At 37.6% G+C, this 19,523-nt stretch overlaps 1 protein-coding gene across 6 annotated transcripts in view; it reads right to left on the bottom strand.

Moving 5' to 3' along the window:
- Positions 1-19,523, bottom strand: part of COP1 (COP1 E3 ubiquitin ligase) — a 259,066-nt gene that overhangs the window by 220,737 nt on the left and 18,806 nt on the right. For 5 of the 6 annotated variants that reach the window (XM_007989395.3, XM_007989399.3, XM_007989398.3 and 2 more), the window contains exons 2-3: positions 16,020-16,079; positions 7,450-7,547 (exon numbers count right to left, since the gene is read on the bottom strand). In XM_007989395.3, the coding sequence (XP_007987586.1) occupies positions 7,450-7,547; positions 16,020-16,079 (158 nt within the window). The remainder of the gene's footprint in view (positions 1-7,449; positions 7,548-16,019; positions 16,080-19,523) is intronic. The other variant, XM_073011749.1, reaches the window with a different exon arrangement.

The raw sequence follows: 19,523 nt of genomic DNA, 5'->3' as shown, positions 1-19,523 counted from the left end.
TTTAAAATAGTGACTGACAGTAGTAAGGACTTTTATATGCATCACCCATTTTTTTTTAAACAGGGATTCTATACTTTGCATGCATACTGTATTTTTTATTAGTGGGTAAGAGGATTATTCATTAGAGAGGTAAGAAAATTCAATTTACAATTTTTTTTTTTTTTTTGGAAACAGAGTCTCGCCCTGTCACCCAGGCTGGAGTACAATGGTGCAATGTCGGCTCACTGCAACCTCCACCTCCCGGGTTCAAGCAATTCTCCTGCCTCAGCCTCCCAAATAGCTGGGATTACAGGTGCACACCACCATGCTCGGCTAATTTTTTGTATCTTTAGTGGACACAGGGTTTCACCATGTTGGCCAGGCTGGTCTCGAACTCCTGACCTCGTGATCTGCCCATGTCAGCCTCCCAAAGTGCTGGGATTACAGGCGTTAGCCACGGCCCCCAGGCTACAAATTTTACATAGAGAGAGAAAGGCAGAGAAAAAGACAGCTGGGTGAGTGGGGGGAGTACAGGGTAAAGGAAAGGAGGGAGGGAGGGAGGGAGGGAGGGGAAAAAAAGCAAGCAAGCAAGCAGACAAGTAAGGGAGCTTAGAAGCATGCTTTGGCAGGAGTGGAGGAGTACACCTGCAGAGTATATATGGAGTGGTAATGGGGAGGGGTGGTAATGGAGGGTCAGACTTCCAGCCCTTACCTGAATCAGCCTTTCAGGATCAGGAGAGGGAAAGAGAGCACTCAAGACCAAGGGAGGCAGAGAGGAACAGACAGAGTATGCACACTGGAGGGAAGTAAGGCAGAAACAGAAGGGAATGAGAGAAAATACTGTGGAAGGTAGAGAAAGATGCAGGGAAGGGAAGTCAGGAGGAAGAGGGACTATAGTGTAGTGCTTACAGCAGGAAATAAAGAAAATCATATTATCTATCTCAATGAAAATGTTAATGCCTCTAATGACCAAGAAACCAAATCCATCTTGAGTTACTTGGTTTCCAACTCTTTCTTTTCATCAAAATTGAAGAAAATGCCTGACTTGTTAACAGGGCATTTAAAATTTTTTTTGTGACAATACATCATTAAGTGCTTCTTTAGCACAAAATTCAAAAGGAAGGCAAAGAAATGAGTCATGTTGCTGTAAAAATGCCTTCAAATCCCATCGGTTTCTCAAGACTCACACATCTAAAAATAAAAACTACACAAAGGAAATGGAAACTTTGCCCTAGTAATCTTCATCAATGCCACTTAAACTACTTAGGGAGAAGGACGCCACACACCTTGGTAAATGGTTATGTTCACTATAGAATTTTATGTCTAAGGCTTTATAAAATTACGTGTAATATTTATTTGTTTGATCAACTGTATACTACTACTAATTAAATAACATAGGAAACATATTTAAGACTTGTTAACACTTAAGAGGAAATTAAGTTCAAAAGAAACTTTTAAGTATGTAATTTCTATACACGAAGCGTACCTTGGAGAAATTGCAGGTTCGGTTCTAGGCCCCACAATAAAGCAAGTCACATGAATTTTGGTTTCCCAATACACATAAAACTTCTGTTTACACTATACTGTAGTTTTAAGTATTATGTCTTCTTAAAAAGCATTAATATGCACATTTATCAAAAACGCTTTATTGTTAAAAAATGCTAATGATCATCTGAGCCTTTGGCAAGTCATAATCTTTTTGCTGGTAAAAAGTCTTGCCTCCATGTTGACAGCTGCTGACTGATCAGGGCGGTAGTCACTGAAGACCAAGCTGGCTATGGCAATTTCTTAAAAGAACACAATGACGAAGATTGCTGCATCCTTTCACAAAAAAATTTCTCCATAGCCTGCAATGTTATATGATAGCATCTTTCCTACAGTAGAATTTCTTTCAAAGTTAGTCAACCTCTAAAGCCCTCTTGCTGCTTTATCAACTAAGTTTATGTAATATTCTAAAGTCTTTGATGTCATTTCAACAATGTTCACAGCATCTTCACTAGGAGTAGATTCCGTCTCAAGAAACTACTTTCTTTGTTCACCCATAAGAAACAATTCCTCATCTATTTAAAGTTTTATGATGATAGTACAGCAAAATGCAGTCACATATTCAGGCTCAACTTCTAATTCTAACTCTCTGGCTACTTCCTCTACAGGTGCAGTTACTCCCCTCTACTGAAGTCCTGAACCCTTCAAAGTCATCCATGATGACTGGAATCAACTTCCATCAAATTCCTTTTAATGTTGATATTTTGACCTCCTCCCATGAAATGTGAGTGTTCTTAATGGCATCTAGAATGGTGAATCCTTTCCAAAAGGCTTTCCATTTACTTTGCCCATATCTCAGAGGACTCACTATCACTATGGCAGTTATTACTAAATGTGTTTCTTCAATAAGACCTAAAAGTCAAAATGACTCCTTGCTGTATGGGCTGCAGAATGGATATTGTGTTAGCAGTATGAAAACAACCTTACTCTCTTTTGTACATCTCTATCAGTGCTCTGGGGTGACCAGGTGCACTGTCAATGAACAGTAATATTTGGAAAGGAATCTTTTTTTCTAAGCAGTAGGTCTCAACAGTGGTCTTACGATATTCAGTAAATCATGCTGAAAAGAGATACGCTATCTTCAGGCTTTTGCTGTTCTATCTGCAGAGCACAGACACCGTAGATTCAGCATAATTCTTAAGGGCTCTAGGATTTTCAAAACGGTCAATGAGCACTGGCACTTAAAGTCACCAGCTGCATCAACCCCTATCAAGAGAGTCAGCCTGTCACTGGAAGTTCTGAAGGCAGGCACTGACTTCCCTCTCCAGCAATAAAAGTCCTAGATGGCATCTTCTTCCAAAAGAAGGCTGTTGTATCCACACTGAAAATCTGTCATTTACTATAGCCACCATCAACAATGATTTTTACCTAGATCTTCTGGATAACTTGCTACAGCTTCTACAACAGCACTTGCTGCTTCACCTTATATTTCTATGTTATGGAGATGGCTGTTTTCCTTGATTCTCTTGAACCTCCATTAGCTTCAAACTTTTCTTCTGCAGCTCCTCACCTCTCTCAGCCTTCACAGAACTTAGGAGAGTTAGGGTCTTGTTCTGAATAAGACTTTGGCTTAAGGGAATGTTGTGGCTGATATCTATCCAGACTACTAAAATTTTCTCCATATCAACAATAAGTGATTTCGCCTTCTTATCATTCATATGTTCATTGGAGTAGCACTTTTAATTTCCTTCAAGAAATTTTCCTTTGCATTCACACCTTGGCTAGATCTCAGTGACATTCTTCTGAGCACACAGAGATATGAAGTGAGCACATGGTGTTGGAAAAGTGGCATCAAGAGACTTAATGCAGGGTTGTCACAAACTTTCAATTTGTTAAAAAAAATATGCAACTTCTAAAAAGTGCAATAAAGCAAAGTGCAATAAAAGTATGCCTGTATATCCAATTTTGTTACAGAAAAGCATTACAGGCAGATCGGTTAGAATTTCAAGCACGGAAACAGATTATAAGGATAAAACTATGTGTGTGATACGAAATTTAAGTAGAAGTTCACAAAAAAAAGGTAATGAATGACATTCCTGGTACTGAATAAAAAGCTTACTTATATCTTTTTAAATCAGTATTAAGTAACAAATCACTATGACATTTAGATTCCACCAGTTACATTTTAAAAAGTGATAAAACAGTTCTGAAGTAATCATATTTATAATACTCTAGAAATTACATTCTTTTTTAAAACTTTAATTATTTTTGAGACAGGATCTCTGCTTTGTTGCCCAGGCTGGAATGGAGTGATACAATCATAGCTCACTGTAGCTTCAAAATCCTCAGGCTCACATGATCCTCTCACCTCAGCCTCCCAAGAAGCTAGGACAACAGTTGCATACCAACACGCCTGGCTAATTTTTTATAGAGACAAGGTCTCGCTATACTGCCCAGGCCGGTCTCAAACTCATGGGCTCGAGTGATCCTCCTGCCTCAGACTTCCAAAGTGTTAGGATTACAGGTTTGAGCCACTGCACCTGGCCATAATTATATTCTTCACAATCACTCAAAGTTATGAAGAAAAAATTTTAATGCAAACTTAAAAATATGCATGGATCATCACTTTTCAAAATTCTCATATGAGTTATATAAGCAAAAAGTTTTAAAGAGTACTGCTATAGAAATTGTGTGGACCAGCCCTCTACCTATGACTAGGCATTAGAAGTGTAAGGTCTTAACCTATCAATTAAATAGGTGCAAGGATGCCAAGAACATCTCAGAATCATATAACATATGCTCAATTACTTTACCAGGCTAACAGGAAATCTGAAATCATTTTAAAAGGCTCTAAGGTCTTCTTAACCCAACTAAGAACTGCAGGCATTATGCAAATCACGCCATCTTAAGCCGAAGCAATGAAAACAACTTAGAAGACATCTTTTAGTATAGAAAAAAAGTGATATTCCACTTTCAGGAACACATAGATCAACATATCTCAATGACATTACTCTGAGCCAACAGGAGATAGTCTTTACATATCTAGTGTAAGACCTCAGGATTTGGCTACCACTGAACAAAGGACAAAACTAGAAGAGGCAATCAGCAGAAAAATACAAATAGATGTATCAGGATGAAAAGTTATTTCCATAGCTGACAATATAATCACACTGAAAGCTGCACTAGAGATCACTGTCAAGGTAATTTCTAGTTTAAAAAATCAGTAATTGGGACAGGGGCGGTGGTTCACGCCTGTAATCCCAGCACTTCTGGAGGCCGAGGTGGGTGATCACCAGGTCAGGAGTTTGAGACCAGTCTGGCCAATATAGTGAAACCCCGTCTCTACTAAAAATACACAAAATTAGCAAGGTGTGCTAGTGAGCACCTGTAATCCCAATTACTCGGGAGACTGAGGCAGGAGTATCACCTGAGCCCAGCAGGCAGAGGTTGCAGTGAGCCAAGATCACACCATTGCATTCCAGCCCGGGTGACAGTGCAAGACTTCATCTCAAAAAAACAAAAAAACCAGTAATTGGCCAGGCACAATGGCTCACACCTGTAATCCCAACACTTTGGGAAGCTAAGGCAGGAGGATCACTGGAGCCCAGGAGTTTAAGTTTGAGACCAGCCTGGAAAACACAGTGAGACTTTATCTCTACAAAAACAAACCAACAAAAATAGCCAGGTATGGTGGTGCATGCCTGTAGTCCCAGCTACTTGGGAGGCTGACGTGGGAAGATCACTTGAACCAGGGAGATCAAGTCTGCAGTGAGCCATGACAGCATCACTGCATTCCGGCGGGTGACAGAGTAAGATGCTGTCTCAAAAAAAAAAAAAAAAAAAAAATTCAGTAAATGTGACTTCACTGTTCATTAGATACATATATTTGAGAATATATAAGTTCAGGTGTGATGACTCACGCCTGTAGTCCCAGCACTTTGGGAGGCTGAGGCGGGAGGATCACTTGAAGCCAGGAGTTCGAGACCAGCCCAGCCAACATGGTGAAACCCCGTCTCTACTAAAAACACAAAAATTAGCCGGGTGTAGTGGCACATGCCTGTGATTCCAGCAACTAGAGAGACTGAGGCAGGAGAATCGTTTAAACCTGGGAGGTGGACGCTGCAGTGAGCCGAGATTGCGCCACTGCACTCTAGCCTAGGCAACAGAGTGAGACTCTCTGTCTCAAAAAAAAAAAAAAAAAAAAGAGAATATATATAATGCAGGGGATCACTTTCCAGCTTAAGCGGTAGTATATTTTTATATTCCTTCCATACTAATATATAACTCTCTCTCACTAGAAATTCACAAAACAGAATCTCAAACTTGTGAACTAAGGAACGTTGCCTGAAAAATTTAGTAAATACCAAAATCTTCAGAACACCAGATTCCTTTCTTATTTAACCACTCCAAAAGAATAAGTAGTTTTCCAAAGTTATGGCTACAGAAAAATCACAGTGATCTTTAGTGATCCTAGGGCAGCATCAATCCAAAATTGCAAGTTCAGGGGCAAAGGATTTTGCACTACAGGATGTGGTTTCCCTATTATCTAAACTAGGCCATCAAGTCTAGTCCTCAAGGTACCATGCCACTCAATATTTCTCTCTTTGTTCATTCCCCAAGTTTTTCCTCCAAGTCTGCCATAAAACTTTAGCCACTTAGAAGAATTTGTCATTCTAGCAGAAAATCTTCAATTCCTTTAGCACCCCTTTCTGCTATGTAATCCTCCAGTGATTTTCCTTCACACACACACACACAAAATTACAGTGAAGAGTAACACAGAAAAAACTATCGTAGCTAAGGCACTTTTAGAGCAGAGACAAAAAGTAAAACCATAGCTGAATACGTTCCAATTCATAATTTATTATAAACCACAATTTGAGGTAAAAATCAAACTGCCACCAAAGTACTAGCAGGTCAGAATCCAATACAAAAGTAGTCAGTCACCACACCCTAATGCTGAGCATATAAGTCTTTAAAATGAAGAACTGACCTTTTTGATATATAAACCCAATAGTGCCCTACTTCATGCCTACCAATACCTGAAAATTAATCTTTAGGTTATTATTCATTCCCAAAACACTCAGACTAAAGGTTTCCTACAATATCCTAAGATAGTCAACAGGCAGAATTTTTCTGATATTCACAATTGGCTCTGACTAGTTATTATTTCTGATCATTTATCATTTATACTTAAGGATTCCCTATTCATGTCTCTATTCTCTAGTTCTTACCACTCCTCTCTCAAAAGTTCTATTCCATATAATCATTCTCAAGTTCTTAATTTTTAATTGCCTCCCTAGTTCAGATTCTTTTCACCCATTCACTCCCAACTCAGCAAGCATCACATCCAAGTTTTGCACCCCCTTACCCTCAATATTCAACAAACCTGGGTTCCCGAGACCCACGGACTTTTTTCTCACTTCTGCCCCAAAAGCAGAAACGGTAGGGATGTATAACACTTACAGGGAGACCGAAAGGTGTTCGGAACTGCTCCCATTTTTGTTAAGCCTCACATCCAGTCTGTTATCTACATCAGCAGTCCCCAACCTTTTTGGCACCAGGGACTGGTTTCATGGAAAACAATTTTTCATGTGAACTATTCAAAAACAGTTCACAATCAGTGCCCCCCACTGATATGACAGGAGACAGAGCACAGGCAGTAATGCTCGCTCACCTCCCAGTCCCTCACCTCCTACTGTGCAGCCCAGTTCCTAACAGGCCACAGACTGGTACCAGTCCATGGCCCAGGGGTCCCTGATCTACATAATAATCTAAAAGTTTTATCAATTTTTAAATAAAACTTAAAAATAATAAAATACTAATAATGTATAGAGTCTATGTCACAACCCAAGAAGAAGAAAGCACTGTGGTATACAGTAGAGAGACTTGCTTACCACTAAGGTAGGTTTTCTGAGTAAATTAGTGCTAGCACACAATTTTGGGGATCGAAATATGTTTAAAATAAAAATCATTCCAAAGACTCACCCAAGAAATTAGGATACAGATGATCAATATTGTCCACAACATAGTTACACTTGGGACATCTATTATTGTCCTCCAAACTCTGATGAATACACTTGTAGCTATTAGTAGGGGGGAAAAAAAAGGCTTAATTAAACAATGAAAAATTAATAAACTGGTCACAAAATAATGACTATTAGTCTTCTATTCCTCATTTTCAACATAAGTAATCTAACAAATTTATTTTTGTTTATATTTTTACATTATCAACAGGATATACAGGGCACTTACTGAGTGAACAGTACACAAAAGTTATTTCAAACTAAACTCAAATATCAAGGCTACTGTAAACAAATTTAAAAAGCTGTACTCACTAAATTTTAAGTTTATGCAATTTAGACAGTTCATAACACCACCACAAAAGCAAATGCCTACAGCTCAGTTAAGCAAACAGACTATTCATGTTACTGGCATGCTAATACCCTTAATACTCAGCGTTCACTCAAATAAAAAAGACAAACAGAAAACTCAACCAAAGACAAAAATCAGTCAATAAGCATGAGAAAACCACCATCTTCACTAGTCACAAAAAGCTGATTTAAAATTATATACTATATTTTACCAATCAGGATGGAAAAATTAAATACTGCCAGTAAGGCACCACGGCTCACACCTGTAATCCCAACACTTTAGGAGGCAGAGGCAGGAAGATCACTTGAGGCCAAGAGTTCAAGACCAGCCTGGGCAACACAGCAAGACTCCATTACTAGAGAAAATGAAAAAATTAGCCAGGTGTGATGGCATGTGCAGCTACTTGGGAGGCTGAGGCAGGAGGATCACCTGAGCCCAGGAGTTCAGGGCTGCAGTGAGCCATGATTATGCCAGTGCACTCCAGCCTGAGTGACAGAATGAGACCCTGTCAGAAAAAAAGAGAAAAAAAGACAAAAGAAAATACTGTCATAGTTAAAGAATACATGTGGCTACGAACAATCTCAAGTACTGTTACAGAAAATGTTAACCAGTACAACTTTCCTAGAAGCCAAGTTGCAGGAAAAATCTTAAGGTTTTACATCCCCTTTTGAATATTTTACTTCTAGGAATTTATCCTAAGGAAATATATATTTAGAAGGGTGTTTAATACAAGATTATATGTAAATAGCAAAATAAAATAGAAGCAATCCAGACACTAAGAAATTGACTAAATATATTTGTAAACATCAATCCAATGCAATGCTATACAGCCATCCAATGTAAATTATTGTAACTTGTATGCCATAAAAATAATCTACTCATTGCTAGAAAACTGTGATTACAGAAAATTTTCCCTTTCTTACATTATATATTTCTGTAATGTTAAACCTTTTACATTTGTGTACCTCCCTATTAAAAAAAAAAAAACTCAAGTATTTTTCACCCAAATCACGGAAAAGTATCAAACTGATATGAGAAAAAAATGTCATTACACATACTGCTGAATAAAAACGACAATCTATAACACAGTGGATATAATATAACCCCATTTGTCTTAAAAATTATATATGTGTACATTTAAAATAAATTATAAAAGACAATCTTCGCAATGTTAACAGTATTTGTCTCTGGGTCATATAATTATGGGAAATGTTTTCTTTGCAGATGTCTTTAAGTCAGGTTTCTATAATAAATATTACTGGTAACACTCAGGAAAAAAATGATTTCTAAGAAATTACAAAGGCGATCTGTAAAGATCATTCCTACGGAGAAAGTACCTCTTTTATTATGTATCCAAATTACTATAAATTTACTTGAGCTTTGTAAACGGAAGTTGATTTTTATATCCACTTACCTTCCCCCTCCACCTTAACAAAATACAAAATAAAACAAACAAAACAATAAAAACCTACATTCCCCAGGTTTTGCCCTTCTGGTTATCAACTACTTTCACATCTCACATTTGTTACTTTCAAGATAAGTAAAAAGGAGAAAGGTGTGAAGAATAAAAGTAACGGTGGTCTTTGGCAAATAACAGGGGCCTCAAGACTGAAGTAAATGCCAGGCACATAATGGATACGCAAATATCTACTGAACAAATGACCTGCACAATGTTCCAAAAACAGTATCATCACCTCTTGCAACTATGACAAGGCTAGAATTACCATAATCACAAAATATGCTTCATAGATGACTGAAAATTTCCTATACGGAAACTTCACTGAGGAAATAACATACTAAATCTTTATTTTCATTTTTATTACAAGGAAGAAGTATAACGTAGGCATGCAAATACAATAGGCTAAGAATCACAACATGTAGAAATTTATAGTCTGCTTAGGGAAAAAGGAAATGAGTTAACATTACCAGGAAATATATATACAAAATTTAACCCTTTTTTAAAATCAGCAGCCTGGGCAACATGGCAAAACCCTGTCTCTACAAAAAAAAAAATAATAATAAATGCAAAACTTAGCTGGGCCTGGTTCTGTGTGGCCTATGGTTCTAGTCAATCAGGAGGCTGAGGTTGCAGTGGGCAGAGATTGCATCACTATACTCCAGCCTGAAGGACAAAGCGAGACTCTATCTCAAAAACAAAAAAACAAACAAAAAAATCAGCAAGTTCAAACAAAGCAAGTTATAAAGGAGAGACTCTGAAAGGTAGTTAAAGATAAGAGACGGCTGGGAGCAGTAGCTCACACCTGTAAGTCCAGCACTATGGGAGGCCAGGGTGGGCAGATCACCTGAGTTCAGGAGTTCAAGACCAGCCTGCCCAACAAGGCGAAACCCCGTCTCTACTAAACATACAAAATATTAGCTGGGCGTGGTGGCAGGCACCTGTAATTCCAGCTACTCGGGAGGCTGAGGCAGGAGAATCACTTGAACCTGGGAGGCAGTGCTTACAATGAACCGAGATCACACCACTGCACTCCAGCCTGGGCGACAAGAGCAAAACTCCATCCCCACCCCCTGTCAAAAAAAAAAAAAAAAAAAAAAAATGGTAAGAGACATGCCAGGTTGGGTAAATCTGCTCACGCCAGTAATCCAAGCACTTTGGGAGGCCAAGGTGGGCAGATCACTTGAGGTCAGGAGTTTGACACCAGCCTGGCCAACATGGTGAAACTCTTCTCTACTAAAAACACAAAAAATAGCTGGGCATGGTGGCAGGCGCCTGTAATCCCAGCTACTCAGGAGGTTAAGGCAGGGGAATCACTTGAACCTGGCAGGCCAAGGTTGCAGTGAGCTGAATTGCGTCCCTGCACTCCAGCCTGGGAGACCAGGCGAGATTCTGTCTCAAAAAAAAAAATTTTTTTTTTTTTTAGTTTTTTTTTTAAGTCAGGACCGGGTACAGTGGCTCATGCCTGTAATCCCAGCACTTTGGGAGGCCAAGGTGGGCAGATCACTTGAGGTCAGGAGTTTGAGACCAGCCTGGACAACATGGTGAAACCCCCATCTCTACTGAAAATACAAGAATTAGCCAGGCATGTTGGTGCGCGCCTGTAGTCCCAGCCACTCAGTAGGCCGAGGCAGGAGAACTGCTTGAACCCGGGATGCATAGGTTGCAGTGAGCCAAGATCACACCACTGCACTCCATCCTGGGCGACGAAGTGAGACTCCATCTCAAGAAAAAAAAAAAGAAAATTAAATAATAAAGATAAGAGATGGGTTGACAGATAAGTAGAAGGAGAACATTATGGGTTTTAGCAAATAACTTTTCTTTAAAAATAAATGATAGAAAATGTGTAGATGACAAGAATAAGCTAAGTTGTTAAATCAGAGAGGAGTTTGTTAGGCTGGGTGCAGTGGCTCATGCCTGTAATCTCAGCAATTTGGGAGACCGAGGCAGGAGGATTGCCTGAGCCCAGGCAATGGTTTGCAACCAGCTCAGGCAATGTGGTAAAACTCCAACTCTACAAAAATTTTAAAAATTAGCCATGCATGGTGGCAGTGTGTCCCCGTGATCCCAGCTACTGAGGAGGTTGAAACAGGAGGACTGCTTGAGCCCAAGAGGTTGAGATTGCAGTGAGCCGTGTTTGCACCACTGCACTCCAGCCTGGTGACAGAGTGAAACCCTGTCTCAAAAAGTAGAAAAAAAAAATTTTGTCAATATACAAGAAATTATTCCAAAATCTAGTAGAAACTCCTCTTTTCTTTAGCATCCTAATCATATTCCACATCAATAGGCTTACTACACTATCTCTTACAGACAAGAAAAAAATCGGACATAGCTGGAAGTAACCGTTCTCAGTAACAATATAGTTCAAGTGATTTTTCTGCATTGCACTTGATAAAATCCAATTTTATTGTAAAATTAAAGTACATCAAATTACATACCACTGTATACAACTTGAGTGACAACAAGATGCATCGAGTGTATCTTAGAGCATCTACTACTTCACTACCACCCCAGAGGAGACCTGCCTTAGTTTGAGAAATAGATACTATCTTATTCTTGTACTTATTTCTGTATGTGCCTATCAGCCCTTCTTCTATTTTATCATTAAATGCAAGGATTTGTTTTATCCTCTGTATCCTTAATGTTTAGTGCAATATCCTGTTAAAAGTATTCAAACTCAGTAAATGTTGAATGCATGAATGAATAGATACAGCCAGGAAAGCAACATATGTCTGTCTGCTGCCTTCTGGGTCATATAAAACACCACTAGAAATTCTCAGTATTTCTTTCCCCAGTAACTAATTCATTCTCATTCATCTAATCTACTTGACCATCACCAGCCTGTATACAAAGCTTTGTATGCCAAGAGAAGGATAAGTATTTAGATTCGTGCTCAACAACAGGTGGGCATAATAAAGAGGTAAAAGGGATACGTATCTCAGGTCCACCTGAGAAATTTTCAGGCTACTCACACTGCAACTCTTAAAAATAATTATTTTAATTCTGCTGATATAAATGGGTGCCTATTTCCTCTATTATGTATCTGCTAATAAAAAATGTGTATTTCTCTATAGATGTATACAGTTATGTTTCTTCTACTATGTATATACTTGCTAACAAATATAAATATCTTTTTATATCTATGTAAACAAGGATGAGTAGATATAAAAAACTGTTAAGTAATCAGAAAATTCTAGAAAAAAGAACAAACTATAACAAGAACAGCCAAAACAAATTAGGACTAGTCATTACATCTAATAACTAGATGTAAAGAAAGACCAAGTATGGTGCAAGGTGATGGATTAGCCAAGAGTCTCAAAAGGCAATCTGACACTCAGGCTTGATCACCTATGTGTTGGGAGACGACTATGCTGAAGGACCCCATTAACTGTAACTAATTTGTAATGAAGCAAAATAGTAAATCAGGGCTTGGTAGACATACGGTACAGGGCACAAGCTGGAGGCAACAAAGGGGCAAAGACAGAGCCAATTTTATCTCTACATTATGTAAAAGTCAGATTTCTTATTATATCATTGTATTTCAGTTAGGCTATAGATACAGGTAACAGTAGGTTCTCAAGTGGGAATCTCAAGTGAAAGAAGTTCCTGCTATATTGTCTCCAACTTGTTACTAGGAAAGACATTTTCATGTGGTCCAATTTGATTTAATGGTAATAATTTGGATGAGCTTTGAAGTGGTATGCTGCTTGAATTCAGCTTACCAGCCAGAGTTTATATTACTAGAAAGTTGACACAAGAGGCTACGGTTGATGACTGAAGTTCCATAGCCCTCACATGTTAGGAAAGAGTAAACAATTATAAACTTTTGTTTTAAACAAAACTGCAAAAAAATAAAAAATAAAAATAATCACAGTATAGCAAGCCTGATGTTGGAATTGACAGCCTCCAGTTTTATTAGTTCCTGCCAACATTATGGCCTTTATCCTACTAAAACCTGCTCTCTGGTGGGTATCTTAAAACACGTTCTCATCAGGGTATAACATAAAAATGAAATTGTATTATAACGATCTAAGCCTAAATTGTTTTGACAGAAGGAGGAAAAGCTATCTAAGAAAGCAATGGGGCTTTCCAACAATGACCTAAAGACAACATGAAGATTATAAATTTATTGAAAAGCCCCGCGCCTGTCCACTTATAAGGTCAATCTGTAATTTATTCCACTTCACAACATAGTGAAGAAGGGTCACTGAACTGATCCAGGGCCTTTTTAAAAAAATGCCACAATGGATACGTAAGTTACAGGATACTCAGGAAAATTAAAAACCTCACTTCACAATCTATTTCATATTTCAACACTTTTAAATCTATAAAAAGAGAAGGAACTGAAGGAGTAAAAAGAGAATAATAATAAGAGGGCAGGAGCAGTGGAGAGTAACTTGATAAATGTTAGGTAAGTTTCAGAACCAGAAGTAGAATCCTAGTCTAACAATATCAAGAACTTGTTCTTTCAGCGCTAGATGAGTACTTCTTAAGGGAGGAAAATTTTGTCCCCCAAGGGGTATCTGCAATGTCTAGAGACATTTTTGGTTGTCACACTGCAGAGATGGGCAAGGGTGGTACTGGGTGGGGGTCAAGTATACTGCTAAACAATCTATAAAGCACAGTACAGTCACCTACGACAAAGAATTATCTGGTCTAATATGTCAATAGTGACAAGGTTGAGAAAGCCTACTCTAGATCACCTAATTTTCAGAATCATCAAAATCCAAATCTCTGAAAAAAAAAATACAGTTTCCTATGGAACGCTAAGATGCTAGGTCAATTTATGGACCAAAGAGAACACTACTGCCGAACAATGGCCTGAAAAGGCCAAGACCATACCTGTATCAGCCCCAAAGCAAGACCCACACGTCCAGAATTTCATTGGCAATACAAAGCAGAAAGTGATTTGTGAATCATAATAATGTCAATGATATACTAGAAAATAAAAAGTATTCAAGAAAGCAAGATGACTAAAAAAAAAAAAATAGTAAAAGGATTCTGAAAGAATACCTAATCATTCCTTTTACCTATGATAACCTCTGAGGAGGTAGGCAAGAAAAACTAGATAAAGGTAGACATCTGTATTTTATATTACCTCTTCCTGTACAATGAGTTGTTTTTTAAAGCAAGAATATACATTGCTGTTATCATTTTAATACTTTATTTTATAAAAATATAGATAATACAAGCTAAGAAAGTGATTTGTATTTAAAGCTTTTTAAGTGACTAGCAGAGGGAATATACCTATCACTAAAGCATCATGCTTCAGATGAAACAAAAGATCTTACAGACTAGTGTTAATAACCAATACTCTTCATGATGAAGGAATATCAATCTGCCAGATATCACATCCAACTTCAGCATAAAATTATGGGCCTGATTTCAATATGAATTAGAATATAAAGAGTATTAGAACACAAGGAATACTAAGGCTAAAATAATATATCAACAGAATAGGTTTAAAAATAAGCAAAAATAAGTTAAAATGCACCAATTACACATCCATTAGGATGTCTACTATCAAAAAACAACAACAGAAAATAAGAGTTGGCAAGGATGTGGAGAAACTGGAACTCTTATGCACTATTGGTGAGAACATAAAATAGTGCAGCTCCTATAGAAAACAGTATGGTAGTTTCTCAAAAAATTAAAAACCAAATTACCACATGATACAGCAATTCCACTTCTGAGTATACACTCAAAAGACTTGAAAGCAGAGTCCCAAAGAGATGTCTGTATACCCATGTTCACAGCAGCATCATTCATAATAGCCAAAAGGTAGAAGAAGCCCCCTAGTGTCTACTGACACATGTAAATAAAATGTAGTCTACATATACAATGGAGTATTATTCAGCCTTACAAAGGAAAGAAATTCTGACACATGCTGCAACACTGATAAACATTGAAGACATTATGCTAAGTGACATAAGCTAGTCACACAAAGACAAATACTTCTACTTATTCGAGGTATCTAGAATAATTAAATTCATAGAAACAGAAAGTAGAATGGTGGCTGCCAGGGGCTACGGGGAAGGGGAAATGGGGAATTGTTGTTTACTGAGTGCCAAGTTTCAGTTTTGCACAAAAAGTTCTAGAGATCCATTGTACAATAATATGAACATACTTAACACTACTGCACTGTTCACATAACTGTGGTTAAAATTATAAATTCCTCCAAGACTAAGAAACCAGAAAAAATACATATATAAAATATAAATTCGATATTAAGTAAATCTTACAATTAAAAAAATGTTTAACATACGGGTTAATCTGGCATGATATAATGTAAAGCTAATATTGAGCAAAGTGTGAAAGAAATGAACACAGAACTTTTTAACCCTCTATTTTTTTTCCATGACCTTCTTAGCCTGCTTTACTGCGTTCTCCAACCTATCCCCACAAGTGAGTAACTAGTGCTTCATGCTTGGTCCTGATTGCCCAGCATCACTAAGAACAGCAGTGAAAAGTTCTTATTAACAATTAATAAATGCAGAAGTTTTCAAATCCATCGGTAAGGCCTATGCTAAATCTAAACATCTGACAGAAATTATGCACCAGCTGTTAACTGCCTTAAACTGCCATATCTACAAAGATATATGTCAAGAAAAAAATATGATTGTAAGATAATCAAAGTTGGTTTAAAACACATAACTTCTCATTAGCTACATTTACAGATAAGTTTTAAAATATCAAAAGATTATTTTACTCAGTAGAATTGTCTTACCAAAAGCTGTGGCCACATTTTGTCATGTATGCTTCTTCAATCATATCAAAGCAGATGGGGCTAAAAAGAAAAGAAAAATAATTGATTTTTTTAAAAGTAGAGTGATTACAAACTGGAAAAGGCTAGTAACAATACCAATGAAATCATATTTCAATATATAGTTTAGAGCTAAGTCTTCAAACATTCTATCAGTAAGAGATGAAATTTCTATTGAACTAAAACTTTAGGGGATTGTTGGTAAAATGACAATCAGGATGACCCTAAGGGCCACTGTGCTTCAAAATGAACTAAATGAGTAAATCAAAATGGTTCCAATATTTTAAGTCGGCCCATAATTTTTAATAGTACAATGTAGTCACCAGAGCCCTTAAGAAAGCTCTACTATCGTTTTCTACCATCACCTGCACTCAAAAGCACCTACCCAGACCTGCTAAATACTCTTCCTTCTATCCCAAATAAAGCTAATTCCTTGATGATAAATTTATAATTACAGTTTCAACAATGCTTGTAGGTAACGACAATAATCGTAACAACTTACTAGCTATTTAAATAAAACAAACTATACACATTAAACCCACAACATATATTAACTCATTTAATAGTTTCAACAACAAAGTGAAATAGGTACCAATTACTAGGCACAGATGAGGGAACAGAAGCAGAGAGCTGTTAAGTCACACAGCTAAGAAGTAACAAAGTCAAAATTCAAATTCAGGTCTATGTTCTCAACCACCTGTTCTATACTACTTTCTGATACTTTAAACACCAATTATAATCCTCTTCTCCCCTCTTTTCCTATAAAGAACAAAAAACAGAATACTCAAAATCCCAGCCTTTTCTGTACTTAGGATTGGCTATATGGCATCATTCTGGCCAATGAAATATAGTCATCAGTTTCTAAGGCGCCACCATCTATGAGAACAAAAATGCAAAACCTTGTAAAAAGACATTTCCTTTTATCCTTCCCTTTTCTTCCTTACTAAAATTGTGATGCAGTGTTCAGAGATACAACAGCCATCTTCTGACCATGAAGATAAAAACCTTAAGCTAGGAAGATAGGAGGATACTGGTTCCTGGATGAAATCCTTGAGCAGCTGCATCAGCTTTGGATTGCCTCCGCTGGACTTCACATTACATGAGAAAGTAAATCTTCACTTGCTTAAGTCAATATTTATCAAGTTTTCTCTTATTGGCATACAAATCCAAATCCTTATGGATGATACAATGATACTTAAAACTGTAACTGAAAATACACTCACTCCTTCAAGAAAAACTTCTTGGGCATAAACACTATCCTTTAGAATATAGGAATGTAAAGTCTAATGGCAGACTCAAATATATTATAAATATTACAACACAATGTGAAAATATATACAATATATACAATAATGATAAACATAAGAAGAAGAGGACACACTGGCTATAAAAGGACCCACAGGAAAGAAAACTGAGATTTGGGGGTCAGAGCAGGAGGAAGGGCAAAAGAACAAACCAAACAATTCACTGAATATATCAGGAGCTGTTTAATAGAAAACAATACAAACCTAATTGTTAGCATTTTGAGAAAGGGGTATTTTAATGTTTGAGGATCCTTCAAGTATGTCACTGCTAAGACACACAACACCTCTATGCAAATTTTTACAAGGCACTCTCACAGCCTGAGCAATATACTGAGACCTCATCTCTACAAAAAAATAAAATAAAATAAAATAAATAGCAAGCATAGGAGCACACACCTGTAGCCCCAGCTACTCTAGCTAGTCCCAGCTCCTCGGGAAGCTGAGGTGGGAAGATCACTTGAACACAGCAGGCGAAGCTGCAGTGAACAGAGACTGTGCCACTGCACTCCAGCCCAGGTGACAGAGCAAGACCCTATCTCAAAAAGAAAAGAGGAAAAAAAAACGCACCTCAGAGAACTAAGGAATGTGTTAAAGACTTTGGCTTTTAAATTGAGTAAAACAGCAATTCACTGGTGGAGTTAGAAAAGAGAAGTGATGTGATTTGATACAGTGATGAACCAGATCATTCTACCTACTATGCTGAAAAGACGACTAAAGGGAAGCCAAGTGTAGAAATGGTTACGGAAGCTATCATAATCCAAGTGAGCTGAAATGGACTACGGTGGTAGCAGTTGGGCTGATGAGAAGTGGTCAGATTCTAGATATATTTTGAAGGTAGAACTACGGTTTGCTGAGAGATGTTGGGTATGAGACAAAAATCAGTGAAACTTTCTGGGCTGAAAACTGGAAGAAATGACTACAGGTTTACTTCGCACAGAGCTCCATCATCTATTAGTTTATTTAAAAAGAAAAAAAAAGCAGGAGTATAGTATATGTCATGTCACATAACGTATTCCACTAATACTAAAACTTACAGTACCCAAAAATTACTATCAAATCAGTTCAAGCCAATAGCTTTTAAGAACTGTATTCTGAATAACTAGTGAATTAAAGGTCTCCACTCTTTTTCTGAGACAGTGTCTCACTCTGTCACCCAGGCTGGAGTGCATTGGCATGATCATGACTCACTGCAACTTCGACCTCTTGAGCTCAGTACTTCTCTCTTGCCTCAGCCTCTCAAGTAGCTGGGACAACAGGTGCATACCACCACATATAGCTCATATATATGCACTGACATATGTATATATTATATACACATTATATATGTGTGTGTGTATATTATATACACATTATATATGTGTATGTGTATGTATATTATATACACATTATATATGTATATATGTGTGTTTATATATATATACACAGTAGACACAGGATCTCCTTGTGTTGCTCAGGCTGCTCTCAAACTCCTGGGCTGGAGCAATTCTCCCACTTTGGCCTCCCAAAGTGTTGGGATTATAGGCATGAGCCACTATTCCTGGCTGAAATACTGGCTTTTTAACCACAGTTCAAGGCCACAGCTTTCAAGAAAAGTGAAATTAATCCTAGCTATGCCATCTACAGTTTTGTGACTTCGAGCAAGTAATCTCTCTAATTGTAATTCCTTATTTGTATAACAGGGATGATATTTACATCATAGAATCATTACACAGATTAACAAGGTATCTATGAGGTGCTAAATACCATGCCTGGCACACAACATTAGGTAAGTGGCAGAATACACCAAAAAAGAGAAAATACGGGAAAATATACATCAGTAATAGGCCTGGTGCTATGGTCTGATATTTGTGTCCCCCCAAATTTCATATGTTGAAATCTTAACCCTCAAAGTGATGTTAAAACATGGGCCTTTGGGAGATTTTTAGGTCATGAGGGCAGAACTCTCATGAATGGGATTAGTGCCTTTACAAAAGAGGTCTAAAGGAATTTTGTCCCCTCTTCCTCCATGACATCGGGCAGATCCAGAGAGCAGGCACTGTCTGTGGATCAGTAATCTAGACCTCATCAGACATAAAAACCTCCCCATGCCTTCATCTGAATTTCCCAGCCTCTACAAACATGAGAAATAAAGTTCTGCTGTTTTTAAGTTATCTATTTTATGGCA

The sequence above is a fragment of the Chlorocebus sabaeus genome, chromosome 25 (assembly GCF_047675955.1).
Source record: "Chlorocebus sabaeus isolate Y175 chromosome 25, mChlSab1.0.hap1, whole genome shotgun sequence".
In the NCBI taxonomy this organism is placed as follows: Eukaryota; Metazoa; Chordata; class Mammalia; order Primates; family Cercopithecidae; genus Chlorocebus; species Chlorocebus sabaeus.
Note: the sequence above shows the minus strand (reverse complement) of the source record. Positions and strands in the feature narration are given on the sequence as shown.